Source organism: Papilio polytes, unplaced genomic scaffold, assembly GCF_000836215.1.
Source record: "Papilio polytes unplaced genomic scaffold, Ppol_1.0 DF821388.1, whole genome shotgun sequence".
Taxonomy (NCBI): Eukaryota; Metazoa; Arthropoda; class Insecta; order Lepidoptera; family Papilionidae; genus Papilio; species Papilio polytes.
The window spans coordinates 107,057-131,771 of record NW_013527816.1 but is presented as its reverse complement, the minus strand read 5'-3'; the positions used below and the strand labels follow the sequence as shown (position 1 = coordinate 131,771).

At 33.1% G+C, this 24,715-nt stretch overlaps 5 protein-coding genes across 8 annotated transcripts in view; 2 read left to right on the top strand and 3 right to left on the bottom strand.

Annotated features, from left to right (window-relative positions):
• The window catches only part of LOC106109007 (fibrinogen alpha chain), a 54,033-nt gene extending 53,475 nt beyond the window's left edge, over nucleotides 1-558 (bottom strand). Inside the window, exon 1 of the mRNA XM_013290394.1 lies at nucleotides 267-558. Coding sequence (XP_013145848.1) covers nucleotides 267-439 — 173 coding nt within the window. The 5' untranslated portion in view covers nucleotides 440-558. The remainder of the gene's footprint in view (nucleotides 1-266) is intronic.
• Nucleotides 559-1,591: 1,033 nt separating this feature from the next.
• LOC106109009 (peroxiredoxin-6) lies at nucleotides 1,592-4,932 on the bottom strand. The gene is made up of 5 exons (XM_013290399.1): nucleotides 4,758-4,932; nucleotides 4,487-4,662; nucleotides 3,999-4,200; nucleotides 2,555-2,627; nucleotides 1,592-1,852 (listed from the first exon to the last, which is right to left on the bottom strand). Exons 1-5 carry the CDS (start codon nucleotides 4,841-4,843, stop codon nucleotides 1,718-1,720), a joined length of 672 nt encoding a protein of 223 aa, XP_013145853.1. The 5' UTR covers nucleotides 4,844-4,932; the 3' UTR covers nucleotides 1,592-1,717.
• Nucleotides 4,933-5,531: 599 nt separating this feature from the next.
• Nucleotides 5,532-10,353, top strand: LOC106108995 (autophagy-related protein 13 homolog). The gene is made up of 6 exons (XM_013290377.1): nucleotides 5,532-5,871; nucleotides 5,968-6,316; nucleotides 6,675-6,855; nucleotides 7,443-7,608; nucleotides 8,034-8,177; nucleotides 8,751-10,353. Exons 1-6 carry the CDS (start codon nucleotides 5,692-5,694, stop codon nucleotides 8,985-8,987), a joined length of 1,257 nt encoding a protein of 418 aa, XP_013145831.1. The 5' UTR covers nucleotides 5,532-5,691; the 3' UTR covers nucleotides 8,988-10,353.
• Nucleotides 10,354-10,498: 145 nt separating this feature from the next.
• LOC106109021 lies at nucleotides 10,499-22,799 on the bottom strand. 4 transcript variants are annotated; one of them, XR_001225986.1, is made up of 22 exons: nucleotides 22,425-22,799; nucleotides 21,457-21,608; nucleotides 20,896-21,082; nucleotides 19,985-20,227; nucleotides 19,595-19,723; nucleotides 19,175-19,304; nucleotides 18,480-18,619; nucleotides 17,423-17,577; nucleotides 17,011-17,195; nucleotides 16,256-16,419; nucleotides 15,802-16,027; nucleotides 15,245-15,356; nucleotides 14,238-14,354; nucleotides 14,059-14,170; nucleotides 13,417-13,544; nucleotides 13,243-13,350; nucleotides 12,940-13,070; nucleotides 12,808-12,868; nucleotides 12,432-12,659; nucleotides 12,118-12,195; nucleotides 11,916-11,998; nucleotides 10,499-10,536 (listed from the first exon to the last, which is right to left on the bottom strand). XR_001225986.1 is itself a non-coding variant. In XM_013290415.1 (21 exons), the coding sequence occupies exons 1-21, from the start codon at nucleotides 22,747-22,749 to the stop codon at nucleotides 12,016-12,018; spliced, it is 3,153 nt and encodes a 1,050-aa protein (XP_013145869.1). In that variant the 5' UTR covers nucleotides 22,750-22,799; the 3' UTR covers nucleotides 10,525-12,015. The 4 variants fall into 4 exon arrangements, 3 of the variants coding, with proteins under 3 accessions (XP_013145869.1, XP_013145871.1, XP_013145870.1); XM_013290415.1 differs by having other exon boundaries at nucleotides 10,525-12,057; XM_013290417.1 differs by having other exon boundaries at nucleotides 10,525-11,998.
• A 466-nt stretch (nucleotides 22,800-23,265) lies between these two features.
• The window catches only part of LOC106109018 (nostrin), a 39,617-nt gene continuing 38,167 nt past the window's right edge, over nucleotides 23,266-24,715 (top strand). The window contains exon 1 of the mRNA XM_013290411.1: nucleotides 23,266-23,481. The gene's annotated coding sequence lies outside the window, so the exon portion shown is untranslated. The remainder of the gene's footprint in view (nucleotides 23,482-24,715) is intronic.

Sequence of the window (24,715 nt, the reverse complement as noted above, 5' to 3'; positions counted from 1 at the left end):
ACTAAGCAGCAGAGAATACAAATTTAATCTTACATCGCCATTCATTAACAATATATTCCTATTATTAAATTAAATTTTAGTCATTTCAACATATGTACCCTAGCAAAACCCTGTTTCGACGTACAAACAACTCAAAATAAAAGTAATGTGAGGTTTGAAGGCCTAAAGAAATACATAAACAACATCTGGTTATTGACGACCTTCGCAAACGTAGATACATACTGCAGTAAAATACATGTTACTAATTGTGTAAATCGAGGACTGACCTGTTCCGCACGGATGTCCTGCTGGACAGGGTAAAGTTCCTCTGGGGAAGGCGCGGAGCGGGCGCAGGAGCGGGCGCGGGCGCGGGCGCTGAGGCGGGCGGCGAGGTACGGGGCAGGCGGCCGCCCGCCGCCGCACTCGCTGCCAGTAGCACCACCAACCACCACTTGGGCATCGCGAGAGCACGGGCCGCACGAGACGCGTAAGACACGCTCGAAAACGTACTGTCAAGCGACTGGCCGACGCGCGTGGTATGCGCTCTCGGTGACGTTCACTTTTGTTGTGGCGGTGGCCGGGCCGCCCCACTACGATGAAAGTGAGGGCTTTCACTGGGCTGCCTACCGACCGTCGGGCTTCGGGGTGTCGACCAGATCCCTAACAATGTTTTCATCTACATCTCCGATGCAGACGCACCTGTCGCATAGTACCCGCGGACTGAAACTGCTCAGCAATCATCAATGAATAAACCTAAACTGTTTCGTGAAATTTGTTGTATGTATTGGGCAGAAATTTGTGTTTTTCTTAACACAGAATCCCACTCATGTGATAATTGCTGACTTCGACTCCATTACTTGTTATGATTTCGAAACGTAAAGGTTAAATCTTAATGTCACAGTGTTGTGGTCTGTGTTCAAAGTAGTACGAAGGTGTTATGTTATAAAAATAAAGTTGAGGAATTTTTTAGGCAGGCAGGGTAAATAAATGGACTACGAGAAACCTCTTTACTAAGCAAAAGGGTCAGTTTATATTTTAAGTTATCCAAAAAGTAAATAATAATTTAACATTCTTCAATAATACCACACTTACTGAACCCATTAAAATTGCTTGCTGATTGTAAAAAAGATAAAATTTAAGATTTGGCATAAAGTAGTATCTTTTATAAAATATATTTGTGTATAATATGGTATAACTCACTCACTGTATATCACAATCAAAAATAAAAAAAAAATCAAACCGCAATACGGGAGAGGCAAGATATGAGATCGGAAACCAGTTTTAAAGTCGTTGTCCGTTGGTTTAGCAATAGTGCGGTACATATTAAGAGCAGCGGTGGCTGCCATACGATTATAGGTTCTTTTTTGTAGTTATTTTATATTTCATTACATGTGTCTTATTTTTCATTAATCTGTATCTTTTTATTTCATTCGAACACTATTAATTTATCGTTACAGAGAATGGAGACCTTGCAATTGTGTAGAAGTTGAAGTACCAGACTATCCTTAATCATCACACTTTTTAAAAAAGCGAATGAAAAGTTATGATCAATAACTATTTACTCTTTGTACGTTTAACAGAAATGTATTTGGGTAATGGGTAAACAGCCGAGACCAAAATTACGTTTTTCTAATGCATTATTTAATAATTAAATGAAAACAAAACAAAAATGCACACATCAGTGGCTGGCGTTTGCCATTAATGACAAAAAATAAAAATAAAGAACATCAGTCTACGATTAAACATCCGGACAGGGCGTTTTCTTGAGATATTTCTTGCCAGAAGGCAATGGGACTACGGTGACCCCTTGTGGAAACAGCGTGTCAATATTTTCTTCAGGTACTGTTGGTAGTACCATGCAGTCATCGCCCATCTGTAACAACGCAGAGTTTTCCACTATCGAGTCACTATGAAACATATTACATATGTTTTTTATCTATTTAACTAACCAGTCAGGTTACAACAGTAAAAAGTCCTTTGATATATAAATGAAAGTGGCAAATCTTTAGTGATCGAACCATATTGAGGTTTACTACAAATTAGAATCATACTACTCGTTATAACCTTGGTAAGAATTAACGAGTACCACGAAAACAATACTAGTAACCCACGCGAAGGCCGTGCCGCTGTTTTATAACCGTGCATTGAGACGTTACGTGTACTCTCGCAACTCTGTCAACATTTATTCCTCTTACAAGTTTACTAAGCTTCTCTATAGATGTCACCGACCGATTATGAAATTTATCAATTTGTTATTGGATTGCGCTGTAAACTGTCAGAAATTTTATACCGTACGCATTTTTTGGACAGTATCGATATGAACTGTAGAATTCAAATTTCCTAATTGTGAACTTTTTCTGCGTTTAGTCGAAATTTGACAACATCCCTAGTTCGATTATGCGCTTTTCAAGTATACCATCAATTATCAGACTAAGGAAACATTAATAACAGACTAATAATTATGTCTCGTCTTGAGATGCGTGTATATGTCCAATTGTGAAAATGATACCAAAACTTTCTGTAAAACATGAAGTAATTAATATAGAAACAATGGGAAAATAAAAGGAAAACTAACCTTCCAATCTACAGGTGTAGCTACCTTAGCCTTATCTGTCAATTGCAGGGAGTCCAGTACGCGCAGGATTTCACTGTAAACAAAAACAACTTTAGTCAAGAATATAGGTTTATGCATTCTAAACAGTTAAAGGTTGTAGCACATTACACCACGAATCTACCACTCGCCGACACTGCAACGAATTGATACCGAATACAAAGTGTCGGTTTCTGCTATACTAGCAACCGAAATATCGATATTTCTATGGCGCTCTCTTTTTTACCATTACAATAGAGGGGGAAGAGAGGCGTATGTCAGACCTATGGCGCCTCTTTCTGTAGGTGGCCCCATTTTTTTTTTATTTACACCAACTATTCGTTTTTCTTTTAATTGGAGCAACAAAGTTTGTACTAAAATAGTTACACATTTAACTCCAATGGTGTTTGCATTGTTATACAAAGTTGGCATGTTTCAATACTATTTCAAACCATTATGGATAATGAGCCTTGAAACAATATTTTTCTAGAACGTAACTACCATATGTAATTGCAAACACAATGGACGTAAATATGTTACCTTAAATTTTATTTTATCAAAGAATTTCTAAATATATTTTTGGTATTGTACTCTGTTTCACATAATTCATGCTATTTACCCTTGACTGTAATAATGACACTATGTTTTAGCACAAGGTTGAATTTTTGTCATACTCCAGTCTGTTTATGGGAAACAATTTTAGTAGTAGATTATTTGTTATTAAACTCTCACTATACCAAGAGCAAAGATAACAAAAAACACTGTTTAACCGTACTAAGATGGAAAGAGAAGTCACACTTCATTTATTTTGTGACTATATATACAATCTATTCTCCATTTTAAAATATGTATATTAAAGTTACAAAATAAAATATTCATATAGTATGTGTAACTAACATAGGTATTAAGTTTTTTTTGTTACCAACAAACTATGAGCAAAAAAGGAGTGTAGCTTGAAACAAAGTGTATTATTGTTATTATAGCTGGGAATATCATCTAGATATTTAAATTAAGTCATTTTCGAATAAAGAAAATGATTGTTTATTTAAATGTCATCATCTCCTTGGGATTATTCTCGCAGAGTTTGCGCACAATGTTTTAGAAACATTTTAGAAATATTAAATTTAATATATTAGTAAACACAAGCTACATATTTCCTCACTATGAAACTTAAGGGGTAAAATAACTTAGATAAAAACCCTGATGTGGGAGAGAGACCGTAAGCTACGAGCTGCCAACATCAAGGAACCAAGGTTGTGATTTATGCATTTGAATTTCACAAATGTAATCATTAAAATAAAGTTTTTATAATTTCAAGCGGATGAAGCCGCATGGGAACAGCTAGTTTGTCATAAGAGGAAAAGAATGTTAGCACTATTAAAATAAAAAAGAAAATAAAATTAAAAGGAATTAATTATGTCATATTTACTCGAAGTTTCTGCCAGTAGTTGCTGGATAGAGAATGGAGAGACGGAACTTCTTTTTGGGATCAATAATGTAGACAGCGCGAGCTGTTAATGGTATTCCCGAAGAATCAAGTTCATCCTTATCCACCATTCCCAGTTTCACTGCCAAATTTCTGGCCTTATCCTCAATTATGGGATATGGAAATACTTCACTCTCATTGCAACCTATTAAACATTAATGTAATGTCAGCTACTATTATTATAATTAACATAAAAACAAAGTAATTATTCTCTACCCCTACAGCTGTGGCTGTAAAAGATGTCAATCAATTCTATGAATGGGGATATGCATAGGATGTATTTGTGTTTAAATATGATGGCAAAAAGAGATGTATGGAAGAGTAGAATACACTGTGCCAATCCTCATTTAGAGAGTCTTAGGAAGATAATGAAGATGAGTCCATTTGTAAAATCAATTGACCTACAATGTGATTATGTATGTAATATTTACCTGCATAACACTGGATGTCTTTACACCAATCATTGTGAGATTCAATTGTATCACAAGACAATCCAATGACTTTTACATTGCGTTTCTTGAATTCTGGTACTAACGTAAGAACCCTCGCCAGCTCTGTTGTACATACTGGTGTAAAGTCAGAAGGGTGCGAAAAGAGAATACCCCACCTGAAAATAACACATGACATAAAATAGTGGTTAAACAAATATTCTACAAGACAATTCTGAGGAAGTTGTTATTGAAAAAAAAAATTATAACTTACGATTCGCCAAGCCATTCGTAAAAGTTTATTTCACCTTGAGTTGTATCAGCAGTGAAATTCGGGAAAACCTCACCCAAATGAAGCATTTTTAAGTGCCAATGTAACAATTTTTAAAGAACAACTTTTTAAATACTAATAGACGAAATTAAGATGAAAAAAAAATACAACGTTTAGATATTAGAAACAAACTATTTTAATTAAAATTTTTATTTACTCAATTACAAAATAATCTCTCAATAACTTCCCACGACAATGTTTTAAAAAAATTTGAATTTAGATTTGTCAAGTGTCAGAGAAGTGTCAATAGTGTAACTTTTTTTTTGTCACCGGTGTTGGCAGTAACTTTTCCATGTCGATTAAATTGATATCTTGGGGTCAGTACTAAAACATATTTTTAGTTGTTTGTAATTAATTACAACGAAAAACTTGTTCGCATTTAAAATTAACTTATAACTAATATTAATTCGTTCAAAGCCGGGCCAAATAACTCAAATTTTAAAGTCTAACCTATCTCAGATCAGATACATAGTCAGGCAGGAGTTTTCTAGGGTCCCTTTCTGTCGACGATTTTTCTTAAATAAAAAAATCCCTATAACCACCTCAGTGTACTTTGTATGTATTGTACTTAACAGGTCAGGCTATATCAATGATCGCTATTTTTGTCAAAATATATCGATGTATCGAAATCGGTTAATTGAAAATAAATTACCACATTTTAAGACATTATTTTATCTATGTGCCATATTATTATTAGAAATTATTTTATACTCTTTGTTGTAAATTTATGTTTTATAATTCATAATTATTGACCTAGAAATTTAATCACACATTCAAGCATGTTTTATTGTGTTTAATTAAAAGATAACACTTTTATTGTGCTCTGTACTATTGTGAATATTATAACATATTTATCATTTATTAATGATTAATAACAATGGCTACAACAAATTTGGACTCCCAAGATCGCTATAAGTTGTACAAGTTTACTAAAATACTTGCACTAAAGGTCGTTCAGATAGTTGTACAAAGCAGACAGGGCAAAAAGATTACTCATGACTATACGACTCCAAAAGGTTTCGAAGATCTAACATCATCACCTAATAGTTTAACATGGGTAGGATTCTCTTCCAAATATCATTGTAACATTTGTTGTATATTATAGTTTTTTTACAATATCTTATAATATTTTTAACTCAATGTTCCTTTCTAGTTTAATTTGTCAATACCAGATGAACCAGGAATCAATACAGATACAAAAAGAGTTTTAAACGGAGAAGTCATTGAGGCACTTGCTAAGGTTCTCTGTATTGAAATTATACTTAGAACCAATGATGGCGATGAAATGGTGCTTGAAGTATGGACTGTAAAATTGCTACCGGGATGTGATATTGGCACAATATCTGTGTCTACAATATACTATAGAATGGGCATAATGCTTAAATCGACTCTTAGTATTTCAAGAATCACACCTGCATATAAATTATCACGATCTCAATTTAAAGAATCATATAAAATTTCACACAAAATTTATGGTGGACCACCTAATTTGGATGTGTTAGGTGAGTTGTGTTATCTTCTAATTCTGTTTGAAAAATCTTATTGCTTTCTGATTGAAATGTGTAGTAATACACTAACAAAACATGAGAGACAATGTAATTAATTGATTTTTTAGTAATTAATATTATCAGTGGTAAACAGAATTACTCACATGATTCATTTAATAAATCTGTATAATTGTTAAGTGATTTATTTCATAAATATGTTGTTCTCTGATAACTATAACCTAGCTAATAAGTAGGTATTAACAAGTTAAATGTTGAAGAAATTACAGACCTATAAAACTCGTATTTTCAGTAGTAACATACTAGCTTACATTGTTTTATAATTAAATGTAATATTTTAAACATAATATTTAAGGTGAAAAACATAAGACTATTAAAGTAAGTGAACTGCATACCGCAATTGGAACAATACTAATTGAAGTTGTATATAGAACAAAAATGACGATGTTACCTGAGGATAGAGCTAGATATACTACTGTGAACTCTTGTGGGGATATTATGATGAAAAGTGATCACTTCCCTACTGAAAACCAGAGGTATAGCATGTTTTTTTAGTACTAGACAATACAGATATTTTAGAATTTAGCATTTAGACCTAGAATCAAAATTTTTAAAGTACTAGCTGCTGCTCGCGACTTCCCGCGTGCAATTAAAAAAATGATAATAAGTATAGCCTATGTTACTTGCTGATAATATAACTTTTTAATGGTGAAATAATTTTTGGAATCTGCTAAGTTGTTTTCGAGTTATTTCAATACATGTAAAAATACAAATCTTTCCTCTTTATAATATTGTTATAGATGTAAAAATTTTATCTAATCATTAATGCCACAATCCCATGAGACCCATGGGTAATTCGAAAACAACTTTGTTCATTATAAGGTTGTACATTTTGCTAAGCATTCTTGTTGGAGATAAAGAGGATTTTTAGTATTAGTGCCCCTGACCATGTGTTACCAATGCTCATGTACATATCTGCAAGGAAATTCAAATGATGTCTCTAAAATCAACCAATCCATTCTGCGCCAGTGTTTATAACTAAAGCCTTGTCACCCTTAACTTTGGGTAGAACTTCTCAGTATATCTGGCAATGTATTTCTTTATATAACATGTTATATTTCAGGAGAAATCATATGGAAAAGAAGGAACTTGACCTGTCGAAACCATTGACAGCGGGTGCTTTTGTAGATGTACAAAAAATTAAAGAATTACATGAATCGCTGTATCAACAGTTACCTCCTGAACCACCTATGAACTGGCTGCTCGCAGAAAAGGACAAAATGGAGGAGGTGAATAAACTTATAAAGTGACAAATAAACCATCATCAACTTGCCCTTATCCTATGTAGGGTCCCCATGTACTGCTCTTCCATACATTTCTGTCCTCTTTAATACAATCCATCCTTACTTTCTTCAGTCTTTCTCTACCTTTGTAGTCATCCATGTTCAATCTTCTCACTTTCCTGTCTGGTTCATGTCCCCAACATCTCGTTGTATAACATGTCCATCCCACCCTAACTTATTGCTTCTCAATTTCTCCACCACTGGGGCTACTTTCAAAATTCCTCTAATATACACATTCTTATCTTAATCCATTCTTGTCACACCACACATCCATCTTAACATATGCATCTCGTTATATAATACTTTATACTTCGTTACTACAAATATATAGAAAATGGAATTGATAAACTTAATTTAATTTTGTGTTACAGAGAATGAAACTGTTAGCTATATCTGAGAACTCAAAAGAAACCAAAACTGCGGACAATACTGAAATAGAAGAGGTACAAGCACATTCGAGTAAAGCTATTGAAGTGCCAAAGCCAAGGGAGAGCAGTAAATATACCAGTTTGATGGTGAGTAGTTTAATAAAAGTATTTATTTAACATTTAATGCAAAACCATTACAAAAGCAACCTAAAACTAAGCTTATTAACTACAAAGTGCAAGGGCGGCCTTACTTCTATTAGTGATATCTTACAGGCAACCTAGTGGGACAGGCTAGACATAAATATCAGGGTATTTACTCATTTATTTTACAAAAGTTCTAATTTTTCTTATCTTACTTCTTACTAATATTATAAATGCGAAAGTTTAGATGTATGGATGGATGTTTGTTAGAGTTTGTAGCTTAAACAGCTAAACGGGTCTCGATGAAACTTGGCACAGACATGGAATCGGGAAGAACACATAGGCTACTCACTTTTATTCTTTTTAATTTCACGCGGACGAAGTCGCGGGGGAAATATAGTTAATGTAATAAATAGGAATGTTTGGATGTTTACCTTGTTAATTCCAAAACTTTTAAAGACATCTCTATAAAATTGGGTATAGATGTAACAATTTTTCGAATCGTGAAGACTTTAAGTTTTGTTATCATTTATTCATTTAACTATTACAGTTTTTAATGTATAATGTGATATATTCCAGGAATTTCCATTTGCTGAAGGCAGTCCGATAGCAGAACTGGCTAATTTCTACCAAGAATGTCTGCAAGCGAGGACAGCAACTGAAGATTGGTCCGATATGTTAGCTGATACCTCGGCCTCATCGGATTCAGAGTCTCTTGCTAAACAATTAAAGATGTTTGAAGATGCAGTGCCAGAGTTTGACAGCATGGTAGCATCAATGTTCAGTAACTCTGAACAAGGGTCTGATCATTCTTAAGTAAGTATACCCGTAGGGTACTTTGAAAGGCCTATAAATGGCCTAAAAACAACACTCATGGAAATATTTAAAATGTTGCAATGGATGTATTTGCTGTGGAATATTTATATTCTTGCAGAACAGAAATTTACATGACGATTTATGTTTTTTTTCCAACACTCATGAATTTCGCAATTGTTTAGTTTGCATTTGGAAATACTGTTGATTATTAAATATTATTATATTATATTTAAGGAAATATTTAATACTCGCGCTGTAAAGTGTGTGACTTATTAGGATTGATTAATTTTCTTTAAATACTTTCATGAGTGTATTTGTAATTTATTTACTCACTTCCAAATATATATGTAATATCATGTTATAGTCATAGAATAGGGGTGTAGATATAACTTTATTTTTTGTGTGCTGTTTTCATTATGTTTTACGTCCTTCAAAACCAATATACTCATTTCATCATTATTTATTATTATGTACAACTGTGATTATATGATTTACACAATTGCTGTCAGCATTATTAAGAATTTCATTATTTATTTCACGAAATCATTTCCTAGCATATCTTACGGTGTTTGCTAAGTGTAAAAACTAGGAAAGATATAAGTCATGTTTTGTATCAGATATATAAGTGTACCCATAAAATGGGCATGTTCTTGTGACAAAAAACGTTTAAACTAATTCCCAGAAAAAATTATGTTTATTTATTTATATTTCTACATAAAAGTAACTCTGATTTCTAGTGAACTATTGCCATTGTTATTGTAAATTGATTTCCCATATTTCATATCTACTAATAAAATAAATGTAACACAAGCAATATATTTAATGCTCGGTTAAGTGACAATACCCTGCCATATTTTGAGACTCGAAGAAAAACACTATCACGATAATCTTAATTATTCGATTTTAATTTAGGATCGCGATAAGTTCAAACTAATTGTAATCTAATATTTATATGATTTTATTGATAATATTTTATGAGACAATGTTTTTGAAAACGTACAAATTCTTTAATTTTTATATTGTGTTAATCATAAAAATAACTGCAGATTTCATACAAAACAAAACCTTGTCTTGGCAAATAGTACATAGTTTTTAAACTTAACACATTGTTGATTATTCAAGAGAATAATATATTTTAAGGATTAGAGAATATTTAAAAAGTATTTATTAAAATTCTCCAAATATAAATTAATTGTATTAATAGTTGAGCTTAGTATATCTTGTTTCTAAAAGTATAGCTCAGTAACTTTAAAAATATTAAACTGATGACATTAGATAATAGAATAATGATAAACAAAACAAGATCGGTGACGCTATAAAAAATTTAAGGGCCTGTCCCACTACTGGCTGATAGACTCAGATAGCTTAAAAGTGACGTCACTGTTAGATTACCAAAATCCGATACTTCCATCACATATTTAATACGTTAGATTGTTAGCTGACAATTTATAAGAATTGTGGGACAAGCCCTTAATCGAAAAAAAATCTTCGTAGTTTAAAATTTTCGTTATAAGACTTTTAAAAGGAAAATGTTCTAAATCAGCTCCACCTATAACAATATTTAATAATGTTTTACTATGTTTTAATATGTTTTTATAATTTACTTATATTGATACGGTAGATACGATATCGTAGTGCCTTAAATATGAAATGGCAGTTTATTAAACTAATTAGAAGTGCCAATTAGCTATAATCAAAAGGTTAGGTTTATTCATAGATTTATTATATGGCATTAGAAAATGAGGACTTTTACAATCTCCTGTTTCAAGTGATAAAAAGCATATAGCCTAATCAATTTCCTAAAAGTGTTTTTCCATTTGTTTTTTTTTACTTTGTCAAAAAAACTTTTTATAAATTAATAATAAAAATACAATTTACGGCATGTGATTAAACATTATGAATATATGTCCCTTCTGTACAAAAAAATTGTGTTCAAAGTCAATCTGTTGTAGTATAATAAATCTGTGATCTGCTAAACTCTTTAATCATAGTATACCAATTCTTAGATCGTATGGCTTTTATGTAGTTAACATATTCTATACAATCACTGGCCATATACTAAATATGAATGAATATTGGAAATGTTGTCTATTGTAAGAGAAATAATATTAACTGTTTGAATATAAATCATAATTATGTTCCTAGTCAATTTTCAATATTTTATAATTATGTAACGTTATAACGGTAGGTTTACACTGCAGTGGCATTTGTCTGTTGTATGCTGTGTCTGTTCTTTCAAAGGGAATGTGAGCGATGACATGTATTAACACAAATATCACTGCAGTCGAAACCCACAAACATTTGAACTCTACGACATGTTGTCTAAGAAAGCTTTTATGATCGTAACAATTGTTATTACAAAGAGAAAAAAAAATTCTTTTTAAATGTTTCAACTTGGTTTTATGTTTCCCCAGAAATATAGATTAGATTCATATGAATTCGAACTATGCAATATTAAAATAATCAAGTAAATGAATAACAGTTAAACTGGTCTGCCGTGACGCTTGTATGGGCACATGTTGTCTTTGTTTTTTGCGTATAAAAAGAGAGGGACCACGATATGTATTGATACGAGTTTCACCGCAGTCGACACGCAATATTAAATACTCTAATTTTTACAAATTAATTGGTAATTTCCAGAATGTTCATATCTCTTCCAGTTTTGTGTAGAGGTAGACAAACGCAAATCAATAGTTATAATTTCACTATATTTTTTGGAATTGTCTGTGTTAACGAATTATGTAATAAAAATGTTGTTTAACGTATAAAGCATCCATATTATTATAGATCATTGATTAGTGACTGATTTACTTCTTTTTTTAAGTCTTCATTTAAGGGCGATATAAGTAGGGCGTATTGACATGTACTTTTTTGATTATAAACAATTACATGGTACCTGTTGGTTTTATTTTGAAACATGTAACTTACCAGTTATCTGATGTTTCGGAATCCCTCTCACTGCTTTAAAGAGATTAGCATATTTATTTGGTGTTACTGCCGTTTATACACGTCTGATGAAGTTTGTTGTTTATCGAATTTTATAAAAAACAAATTGAGCATAGTTCTGAAACTTTAATAGACAATAGATTAATTAAAATTGCTTATGTCTACAATGAACTTTGCTACATACATGGCAAACACATAGATCTTTGGAATCGATTTGCTTCGGTTTTATGCTTGTAACTTTCACGTGTTGACCAATTGTGTTCTGAAATAAAATATTGGCTCATTAGAGATGAAATGTTCTTAATGGCATGAAATCTATTACCTAAAAGAAACTTGACCATAGACAAATAACATAAAAAGTGCAGATGCTGAAAGAGTCTTTGTTATAAAAGTTATGCTTTATTGGTACTCTTCCGATGAATGCAAAAATTAAGGTGTTTTAAATTCTAAATTTTCTACAAATGTTAAACATAAACACGATGTTAGGTGTGTGATCACCTTTGCATCTAAAGGGGCGATGTATGTCTTCTTTATTTCTGTGTTCAGACTCTGCGATAGATCATGTCTAAGTTTCTGCGCCATAACAGCGTCGTGCAACAGATCGTGTGATATCTGAAGGCGATCTGATGCCCTCGCCATACAGCGGACTTCACGTAATGCGTCCAGTGCAATATTCAGTCGAGCCCGGCTAAGGAACTCGTAGAAAGAACATTCAACTAGGCAATCCTAAAGACAAATAAGAGGTTAAGGTGATCAAAGTAATCATCTAGCCTGCTGTGGACAAAAAGGTGTAGCTGTTCTATACAATTCTCGAACTTTTCGTTTACAAGTAGCTTCAAAAGTAATTAACATTAAAACATTTTGAAAAACATACCTCTTTTTGACTTCTTATGAATATTTCTTCTTGCATTTGTTTTATTTCTTTTGCCCAACCGCTAGAATTTAAAAATAACCGTTACTTTTGCATACACATAAAAATAGGTCATAATAAATACGATGAACTCACTGCGCTATTTCTACCAATTCTTGGAGAGTTTCGGCACCTTGCGGTAACAAAAGCGGGCTAAGAATTTTAGTTTCAATCCATGTTTCGTTAAGTTTCAATGTTAGATAATGTGAACACAGAATTAGTGTTGCCTGAAATTATAGAATAAGTAACTACTAATGTAGTAAATCTATTACTAGACTACTAAATAGTCGTTAAATTATTAGGAAAAAATTATACTTTATAAAATGGAATAGTTTACAAAAAAGTGCTTATGTCAATGAAATTTATATAGTGTGTTGACTAGTATTGAAGTGCAGACACCTCATCTTGTGGCGGCAACTTGATATTCTTGTATAGATTGTAAGTATCATCTGCGAGCGATACTTTAAAGGCCAAGTCTTTGGAAAGCATATGAAGAATAGCAAACACCTGTAAATATAGTATTTTAAGTATATGTAGAATTATATCCAAATTTAATAATGATAAAATGGTAACCTTTGACAAACGAGATCCCGCTATATCAGCTGCCGGTAGGCATATGACATTCCCACGAATATATTGTTCAGGACGTAAACAATATATCTGTTCTTTTATCTCCGAACGCATCAAGGGACAGTCTAAATCTGTTTACACAATAAGTTAAATATGCCTAATACTTTATACGTCACATATTTAGTTGTATGACCACAATACAAATCATATTGTTAATATTACATCGTTGTTTATTGGTTTTCGTGATAAGTACGAAATGTAAGATCGTGAATACGTTCAATAGCAAAGCAAATTCAAATATATCAAAGCAGTTCGATTATCACGAATGATTCAAACATCTTACTTCTTACTAAACTTACTAATATTATAAATGGAAAGTTTAGATAGATGTTTGTTAGATTTTGTAGCCTAAACGGCTGACCGGATCTCGATGAAATTTGGTATGGATGTATAGTCAGGAATATCACATAGGCTACTTAGTTTAAATCCATGCGGACAGAGTCGCGGGGAAAGCTAGTAGTTATATTAATAATTTTTAACGTAACAGTAAAACAAGAATATATAAACATAAATCATTAACACGTTAACATGGAAATGAAACCTTAATAAAAATAACTTAATATTCTAATACAGAGGAAAACTTACCTTGTATCACACCTGTATCGCTTAATAAAATCTTTTTCGCGTGACATTCATCACGAAAGATAGCTGCTAGTAAGTTCGCGATCGTGGCGCCTCTTCTCACTAAGTTTGGTATCTAAAAATCGTCGTTATAATAATACGATTTACGTTCTATTTAATTTCAATCAGAACTATGAACTTACAACTTGGGAAGCAGAAGAATTGGCACGCCACGTGACAATCTGTCCGACTGCCTCGCCGGCGCGCGCGACGTCGCATAGAAGTGCAAGGGCAAGACATTGTACAGGACGCGTGGTCAACTGTGCGCATCAAACAAAACATAAACATGCAGTAATTGCTACCTACTTGACTGACATTTTGTTATGTAAATCCATGACAATGTATGCCGTTCATTATTAAACAATGCAACATTTAATACAAGTTTTAACTTCTATTTAAAACCTAGTGTTGAATGTATAGTCCGAGTCAAGATATTCAATCCATTAAATTAAGATCTATGCGGAAATCACAAGTTCTTTTACTCTTTTGACTGATTGTTAAATTGATTCTAACAACATAAGCGGTTCTTTAAGTAGTTATGTCACATAGCTTCCAATATAGAAGAAAGCAATAGTCATATTCCAGTCGTGAGTTCATTCTCTGATTACTGAGCCCGTATAATTTTAAACTAACGGGATTCAATTACACATTCAAGATAAATATCAGTATTATTAATAATTGCCCTTAATATTTCAAATATCAGCTTAAATATAACCGTCAGAAGAAATGAACCCGATTGACCGGTTGATTTCAACTCAAAGTTTCACTTTTTTGTCTCGACTATTAATTTTGCATATAAAATTACAATTCTGACGTCGATATATTGAAATGAATACAAAACCATTATATTTTAGTAATAAGTCGACGTAATCATTCATAAACGTTCAGAACTACTTCCTTGTTTGTCAAAGATTTACTATAAAGTGTTTATTTTTTTTATTAAACAAATGAGGTGGAAATGTGCAATATCGCCATTTGTACCCCATCTCGTAATACCAGACGTGAATAATTGCGTCAACAATATTACATACTTGTAAACATAGACAACTCTATTCCGGTCACTTCTTTATATGACTATGATAGCCAATTTCTGTCCTTTTATTATAATATTTGCGATGTCATAATAATTATCATGTTACATGAGACGTACAGAAATCATGTCCAAAAGCTTATAAACTCCGTCATCCGCTACAAATCTTGATCTATATGTGCCGTTCCAAATGATCGATTCCCATACGAAGTTTAGTAAGGATATCATCCATCTAAAATAAAGACTAAACTCTTAACATTCTGTAGTAGAAACACGCATATTTCTATAAACATTTAGATCACTTAGTTAAACATGTTTGTTATACTAGCCGGTTTTTGTGGCCGACAATTATTGATTTTGTAAAAGACGTATAACTGCAACGAGTTTTTGAGTTGAACAAGAAACAACTGTAGTTAACATTAAGTATTTTAGGGTAAGAGCTTAATGGCATCCACAATATTGTCGTATAGGAAACGACGTAAAATTATTACGTGTATTTAGAGAAATTGATATTTCCTACTTGCATTTACCTATTTTTTTTTCTCTTGCTGCTTCTTTATTGCAATGTGTCTTAGTTTATTATTAGAAACATTAAGGTCATCGTAACACATACCCAGTATACCTATCCATAAAATCTGTTTCAATTTAAGGAAAAAACATTCTTGATATAAAATTACCTTTCATTTAAAATCAGATTTGCTTGCAATGAGCTAAGTACTAAATTCAGCATCCTTGTCGAAAGAGTTTGGACAGAATTGGGCCATTTGATAAATGGATACACTTGGCATTCTAATCCAGAGTTAACTTCAGTACAACTTGTTAGAAGTCTTAAACATACGCACAAGATCACTTGGCTCTTCTCCACCGGTAGAGGTTTTTGATCAAGGAGAGTATGGCAGAGATCTAAATGTTTTCCATGTTATTGTTTTGTAAAGATTATATCACATTTTAGGCAGTAACTGTAGAAGGCTTAAAGTAATAAAACAAACCAATGCAAGCAAGGTAATAATGTAAACAGATATTTTTTTTTGTTATGGAATCATGAATATATTGTCGATAAATGAGACCTTATTAAGTATTTTACATTTAACTTAGTACTATAATAATCGTTATTAAAGTTATAATACTTACGTATAAGTACAATAATACCGTGACTGTCAAACAAATCATTCAACATATGTCGTCGGAGGTAACTGTCTCTTCGACTAATAGTAACTTGCAGTACTCTAAGACACCAGTATAGTACAGATAAGTCGTACGGACTCTCAGAATACCATTCAATGTACCACATTAATCTAAAACAAGCACAATAAAATATACACAAAGTTCAACGAAAATGTATCACCGGGAAAATAAGTGCTTATCGGTTTTTCTAAAAAGTTATTTAATTAGTTTTTCAGTGGTAGAGCCCGCTTTAACATCTTCGCACGAATGGGCCGGCTCGCCCGGTGTAATACCACGACCACACAGAAAACAGGCGTGAATTGGAAGCAATTCCGCGTTTCGTCTTATGAATGTGGTGCCGGAGGCTTAATTTTTAGTCCCTTTCCCTTTCCACCCTATTCTTAAAAGGAAAGAATGGGAAAAAAGTGGATTTGACAGTGGAGGATAAGCATAGGATGGAAATGTTCTCTTTTTTTTTTTTTTTTTTTTTAAATTGAAAAAAACCAGCGCTTGACCACTATCCCACCTAGACCAAGGTGAAGATGTGGTCGAAGGACGAAGGTCTTTTTGTGCGACTCCTTCGTACTTCATCAATTAGGGGTAGGCAACGCATCTGCAGTTGCGAAAGTTTATGGGCAGCGGTCGCTTTTCATTTCGGTGGATTCAGGTGGCCGCTTGCTCGTTTGCCACCTTTTTATATATATATAAAAAGTTTACAATACCTTCTTATTAATCCAATTTCTTGTACTAGACGCATCGACGCTATAGGAAGGGTGCAAATCAATGCTTTAAACGTTGTTTTTCTTAAGTCTGAATAAAGCGCCGGTGACCAACGAGCTCGGAGCTTACAGAGGACTGGATCCAGTAAATACATAAGACCTAGAAGCCAGTGTCGAGATTCCATATTCTACAAATATACAGAAATTTTAGAAGAGCACAAAATATTGATATGGGCTAGAATAAACGTAACAGCCCGTTAATGGTTATTTTATCGTACTCTTAGTGTGGATTTCATTTTAAGTTTAGAATAAGGGACTCCATTAAACCAAAGACACCTGAGTGCGACAAATTATATCCTTGCTGTTGGTGGCCGTATTAAAAACAAAAATTATGAAACTACCATTTTTTACTCACAAATCTATTATTAGGGAATGTTTTGAAGAAATCCACGCTTAAGTATATTAAAACTTGCTTGAATCGGACATCCAGTTGACTCGTATTGAAGTTGATGGATCCCGTCCAATCAGGTCTTGCCGGTATTTCCGTCCGCACTGACAACGATATCACATCTGCGAAGAATTAATTACGTTTTTTAGTTTTGAGTTACCAAAACCATGCATTCATTTGTTTTTCATTAAGATATGATCACGTATTAAATTCTAGATTTATCTTGAAAATAATGTCGATCAAAATTTTATACAATTATTTATTTATTTTTAAAGTGCGCGCACCCTTTTGAATAAACTATCGCACAACTGTTGTTCGATTGTCGATTGTTTTGCAGCCAACTAACTGTTGCGTCGCACAACTAAAAATCCAGTAGGGGCGCACAACCATATTAGGTCATAGGAATCAAAGCGAGAGTAGACAGTTGTGCGATAGTTTAGTTTTAGCACGCTCTTACTATAGAATATCCTAAATTAGTCCAGCACTTACACTGCGTCACCGACGATCTATATAATATATTGTTATGAAAGATGCATCGTCTAAGACAGATATTGTTTATCCTATTCAAGGTTTTGACCTTGTTCTACTGATGTTAAATTCATTGTTCAATAATATAATAGAATGCATCATATACCAAAAGGAGTGCATAGATCCCTATTTTTTATTGCAGTGATTATAACAGATTAATCCGAAAACAGTCATATTAAAGGATAGTTTTATATGTTATTAGTTAAAACTTTTTTTAAAAAATCAGGTGCTTAAAATACATTGATATCTTATGTTTATTATTAAAAAAATGTAGGTATTCTCTTGAACAACATTATGTAAAAACTTGCTTTTGCCCGAGACTGCGTTCGCGTGGAAATAAAAACAAACAAAAGTAAGTAACCTATGTATTCTTATACACTATGCTCTACCTCTGTGCCAAATTTCATAGAGATCCGTTCAGTAGTTTAGGCTACAAATTGTAACAAACATCCATCCATCTAAACTATCGCATTAATAATTTTAGTAAGATTATAACCTGGCATTAAAGAGTTGCTCAACTCGGTTAATCGGTCGCCGAAACAATGAAGAAGACAAGAGGAAATGATGGTCAATGTAATTCTCTCATGACGATGATCTCTTGCTCGACACTCATATCGATATGCCCAAGCGAAGCATCTGAATAACAATGTAGAATGTTAATTAGATTTATCAACAAAATTGTTCTGGCATGAATAAGAGCGCTATACAATACTAATACAGAATGACAATTATAAAGTAACTAAATAATTAAAGGGTTAATTGTCTTGGCTTATAGAATCTTATCTTGATAAAATCTTGAAACACAGCTGTTATAAAATGGACGTAAATAATCCCTAGAATATCCTCTTTACTGATTTCGTATTATCTGCCAATAATATGCAATTATCTCACAAAATGTATTATTGTTAACAACAAGAATCGATGAAAATAAATAAACCAGACCTCACACAGATAAGTTTATTTATGGACGTCTAGACGGATGACGAATAAAGGGAAGATTATTCCACGGCCAGTTAGGGTTTAAATTATTGCCACAAAAAAATAAACTCAACCATATGGCTCTATTGAACCAAAACTTGTAAAACTAGATAAAGAATGTGAACGCAATGTAAACGCACTGAACGCATATTGTTTTGGCAACAGTGTGGCGCATTCAACGTGCATTCGCGTTGTGTACAAACGCTTAGTTACCTTTGGCTGTATGAATCAGGACATGGAAGGGTTGAACAGAATTCAGGATCAACACTCATTATATCTTTTGTCGTTTTTAATAGCACCAAAAGTAAAGAGAGCGTTGTAGACAAGTTTATACTGCTAGCACCTGTAATATTCATCTCTTTAATTGCAATCGCTATTATAGCAGCGTGAATAGATATGTTGAATAACAGTCGATTGGAATTTGAGAAGTATTAGCGACGAATTTCATAATATTTAGATTAATTTTCACTACAGGAGTGATATTTTGGAGCACGAGAATACCATCGTTGAGAGTATTAGCAGAGGGAAAGTGACCTTACAGTGGTAGAAGTGGTAACCCTGATATAGGAAAAAATTACAGACTCTTGGGCCAAAAAAATAAAGTTACTCTTACAATTGTTCGTTAGAACTTACCTAGTACCACTCTAAAGTCTTGAGGATCTGCTGGATTTATATCATATATTGGCAAATCTCTATCAGGGAAATAGGGATTGAAGCGATAAAATAAATTTTCGATTATATTACTCCTCATCATTGTTACACCTGGAACACAAAACATTGAAATAAAAACACTTGTGTCCAACAAATAAAAACAAATATACAGACAAATTGATAACCTTCTTTTGGAAAGTCGGTTAAAAAGAAGAAAAAGTCAGACAAACAGATTTGTTTTTTTGCAAACTAATTCTCACGCATTTTATAAGAATTTATAGAATAAGATCACATGATCAAAGATGTTAATGATTCTCGTCGAATTATAGTAGAATTAGTCATTTAAGATTAAGAAACATCTTAGTTACACACATATGTCTACATTGTCGCAGGCAAATAAAAGCGCGATCTCTAAAAATGTGGGAAAACGGCGATTTGTGGACAACGACAACATTCTGACTACGGTTTCACAAAGGCCAGTTGCAGCCACAAATGTGTGACTCTGTCGGATCTGGCCATTTTTACGTAGGAAATCTGGATACGATAGATGCCAGATCAGTGCATTCGAGACTATGTCGAATATATCATCTTCTTCTAAACGCACGAGGAGGTAACCTGAAATTATTAAAAAACATAAGACTCTCAGACAGTTTAGTAAGATGTCTTGACTTAAATACTTAACCCTTCAGTACTAAATCTCAATTGTGGGGATACGGACCTATATATCTCTGTACGCTTGCACCTATCTGTTTTATTCATAACATCGATGACTTGAACATTTCCATGCAGAATAAAGGGGAAATGTGCACGCAAATCTTTGATATATATTCTCTCCAAACGTCCTATAGATATTAATGTGTATACATCATGTTACAATAGAAAGTTAAGATCGAATTTAGAACGCTCTAGATTATAAGCCACAAGTAGGGCGGGGTACTGAGTGGTCCGAGCATCGAGACGTGTCAGACACGCGCTTGCTCCATAACTTTAAGGCCACCAAAATAGGAGTAAAACTCCCTCGAGTGCCATCGCCATTGTCCCCTTTGACTATAACAATGGAACGACATCAACTGCGTGCGTGAACGAATTGATTGTCACGGATAAGAAAACCTTACATCTATTGCGATTGAAGTAATACCGTTTAAAGACTGTACCCAGATGTATAGAAACGCGAGTTTTAAAGACATATCTGTTGTAGGAAGTACTTCAATCAGACACAACGGTCATCGATACCTATTAATGTTAACTGAATTTAAACAATAGGATCTATTACAGATACTCACCCATGAAATTGATGTAGTCAGTTAAAGAATGGAAATAAGTAACAACATCTGAAGTAGCATTTAATAAAATTGGCTTTTCCATACAATGCAGTAATTGAATTATTTCTTCTCTTAGCACATATTTGGGAGACAACTTCTCTACGAAATAATCCAACATCAAACAAAGATCATCCAAAACGTCAATTTTCTGTTTATTATTTGAGTTTCCTAGTTTAACATTAATATAGGTGAGACATGAAAATCAGTTTTCAAGTGATTGAGATAAAATCATATTTTGTACTTCCAGACTTCTAAATGTAAAACTAATCCATATCCTAATCGATAACACTTCTTGGAAGTTGCGAACTTTCCACATCTAATGTCACTTGAAAGTAAGATGAAGATATAGATGTAATGCTGACATACCTACATACTTTCTCCCAATGCTATATACTATCAACATTTCAAATCATGGGAACGAATGACTAAGAATGACGAACAATGGACATACACGTTTTACTCCATGAGAAATTTATAATTGGTCACCATTCACTTTTACCGAACATTGTTCATAAAGGATACATATCCAAATTCAGCAGTTTTAGCAAAATCTCTCAAATAGCTTTGCATACGATCTAACTGTTTCATAGCAATTGGATCTTTCACCATGAAGACTAAAGTCTGAGCAACTTCCCATCCGACTTTTAATGGGCAAGGATCTACCCATGTCTGATCTGTAATTAATATGACATTTCAAATCTTAGCACCTATACAGTTCTGTACAGTGTTATACATACAAACTTAAGAGATCTCATAAACGGCAAAAATGTTTTAAAACTTATGTTACAAAATGTTTACCGTTGAAGTAATCATTTTGAGTTTGTGATGGGTAATCACTTCACTTTGTGATATCTCGTCATATACTATTTTGTTATTGTTTATTTGATTAAAACCATGAAGAATGTAGAGTACCGTCCGTACCGGAATCTTACACTTTAATGTGCATTCTAATAAATTGTTATTGGTTGCGACCATTTGATCGAGAAACAATGGCCACGGTTTGCAGGTCAAGATAGTGGCACACGAGAAATCATAACAATTATATATGACAACAGATTTAAAGGTTATGTGGGTGAGGGAAAGTTTATTAAACCAGTAGAAGGACTAGCATTTCATTATATTTTACGACAAGTATATACTTTCATAATGCGTACGTGCCTTTGTATTGACTTTCTTAAATTGATTTCTTTGATTATGCAAATTAACTTGTATTCTATGTACCAATATTGTCGTACGTAAAACCAGACCTGTTCAATAATTAGTGTAGTACTATTGGATTATTTTTGCATTTATTTCATTCATTAACTGATACTGGCTATGAACTACAGTGACGGTGTACTATAGGTTAAAGTTATTTGTAGTATACTTACTCTCATCTAAGTGATAGGTGCGTAAGCACCATGCGAAATAGTTAAGAAAAAATACTGCCTTCTCTCTAGGGCAAGGGCGATTATATTAAGTTAATGTAATACTTTCGTTATTAATCTTACCGACTGTAATAGGATCGATTTTTTTTGTTAAATATTTATTTAAAATTTCCTCTTCAGTATACTGTTTCCCCTCGGGTCCGTGGACGCATTGAAAAGTTTCCGATGATCCAGAACTATCTAAGCCTTCCCTTAGTTTCTTTACTTCTTTCTCATTCAATTTTCTGATTTCACCAGTGTAAAATTCTCTTTTAAAGTATTGTGTCCGCGATGAACTCTGTGTAATATTGCCATCTCCTTTGGAATCTTTATTCTGATTACGATTATTTATATTCAATTTTACAGAATCAGTTGTTGATAAAACGTTAAAAGATCTCTTTTTATCCATTTGTAATTATTTATTAAAATCAAATAACGATAAATTAAAAACAGCTATAATATTACTTATTTTATTTATTTTTTATAGTCGACATTTGACAGTCATTTAAAAATAAAATAAAATAGTTTCATAAAAGAGGTTTGTAAAAAGTTGTTATTGAAAATAGTTTAATAATTAAACATTGATATTTCCTTTTAGACGCCATAGTTAGATTTTTTTATTAAGTGGTAATTTCAATTATTTTGTCTAATTTGTTCTTATAACCTCAGAAACTTCACGCTTTCCTTTAGTATTTAAGTGATGTATCGCTTTAGTTAGTTGTAGCTCAGCGAGGGAATAACATCCTTTGTTGACATATAGCATACAATATGTACGAGTATTTGATTATGCGATGAGTTGTGAACCTTCGGCGACATTTCTTTTTTGTTTGGGCTCGCTGTAGCGCAGCAGGCGAGGCGAATCGGTCAGCTCCCCTGCGCGGGCGCAGCTATATTGTCCGGTATGGGGGAACGATGCGGCGGCGTTCACTAGTCGCTAGTTGATAGTTGATCAGTTGCACACCGACCGCGTACGCGTTTAGGCGCATATTCATGCTACGTTTTTTCACACTCGCATAACATACGTTAATTCATTAGTTTTCGGATCGAGAAAACCAAGTGAAATACTCTTAAATTAACTGAAAATAATTTGTGTGTGAATACATTTACTAAATCAAGGAAGGACGCATCTTTTATTATTGTAGTAAGTACTCTTGATGTATATTTTCTTCGAATCATAGAAAAGTTTTTATCGACATTATGTATTTGTAGAATAAATGGGAATGGTAATATTATTCACAGCTTACTTTGTACTTAGTGATGGCCGTAAATTATATGTCGATTGGAAATCGATATTTGTAATGCCAGACCTTTCAAATTGTAACCGAAGTTTAGCCGAGATATTCGAAATGAAAGACTCAACAAATGGCTACAAAGTATTTTTGTTGCTTTAAAAATAGACGAAAAGTATACAAGGCAATATTGTAAAATAGTTTACCGACAACATGTAATATAATTATTGCTGTACAACGAATGACAGGTGTATGAATGAGCCAATGCGATGGCTTGATGGGTGTGACGCAAGGACCACTTAGTGTATTTTATATTACTCTGCAACAGAACCGAATGCTGCGGTCAATTTTTCTCCTATACACACTGCGCAACATAACTGAGTAGCGATTTGTAATTAATCTCAACACAGCAAAAATTACTCTAAGAAGAAAAAAATAAGGCCTATATTTGTAAGACTGAAAAGATACGAGTGTGTTAGATAATATTGACAACGAAATAACAAGCGGAATGCAGTTCTAGAAATATGCTATTTAAAATTTACAATAGCCTCACTATAATATAGCTGTACGCCTTACGTATTGAAGGTAGATTGTCAACGTCGAGTCATCTATAATAATTCGTAATCACTTTCTTTGAAACTTTCGATCATTATTCACATTTTTTGTCGCCATAATGATATAGATATCACCCAATTTACAAAATTCGATTATTTGCTACTAACCTTCAACTTTCTTCATTCGATTTCAATATTCCTTACCATTTATACAAATGTCATCAGTTTTGAGTAAGTACCTTTCCTACTTACACTTCAGTGAACTTGGAAAACCAAAGGTGCCTAGATATTCGTTTTAAAATTTAATTGTGATATCTAATATCTATACCTATTCAACTAGATGTCATCATCAAAACCAACCGTCAAATCCTTGCACGACCAAAGATAGTTACTATATTAGTTCTATAGCACTTTGAGCAGCATAATTGTCTGTAAATTTTTAATTAATGCACTCAATTTACAAAGATTTTGCAGGAATCAAACACCTGAACCCTACATCATCCTACGTCTACTATCAGCCATAAAGATAACGTAACTAAAAATAGTAAGAGATTTCTGACATCACTGTGTAGTTTAATTATAACGAGTGTGC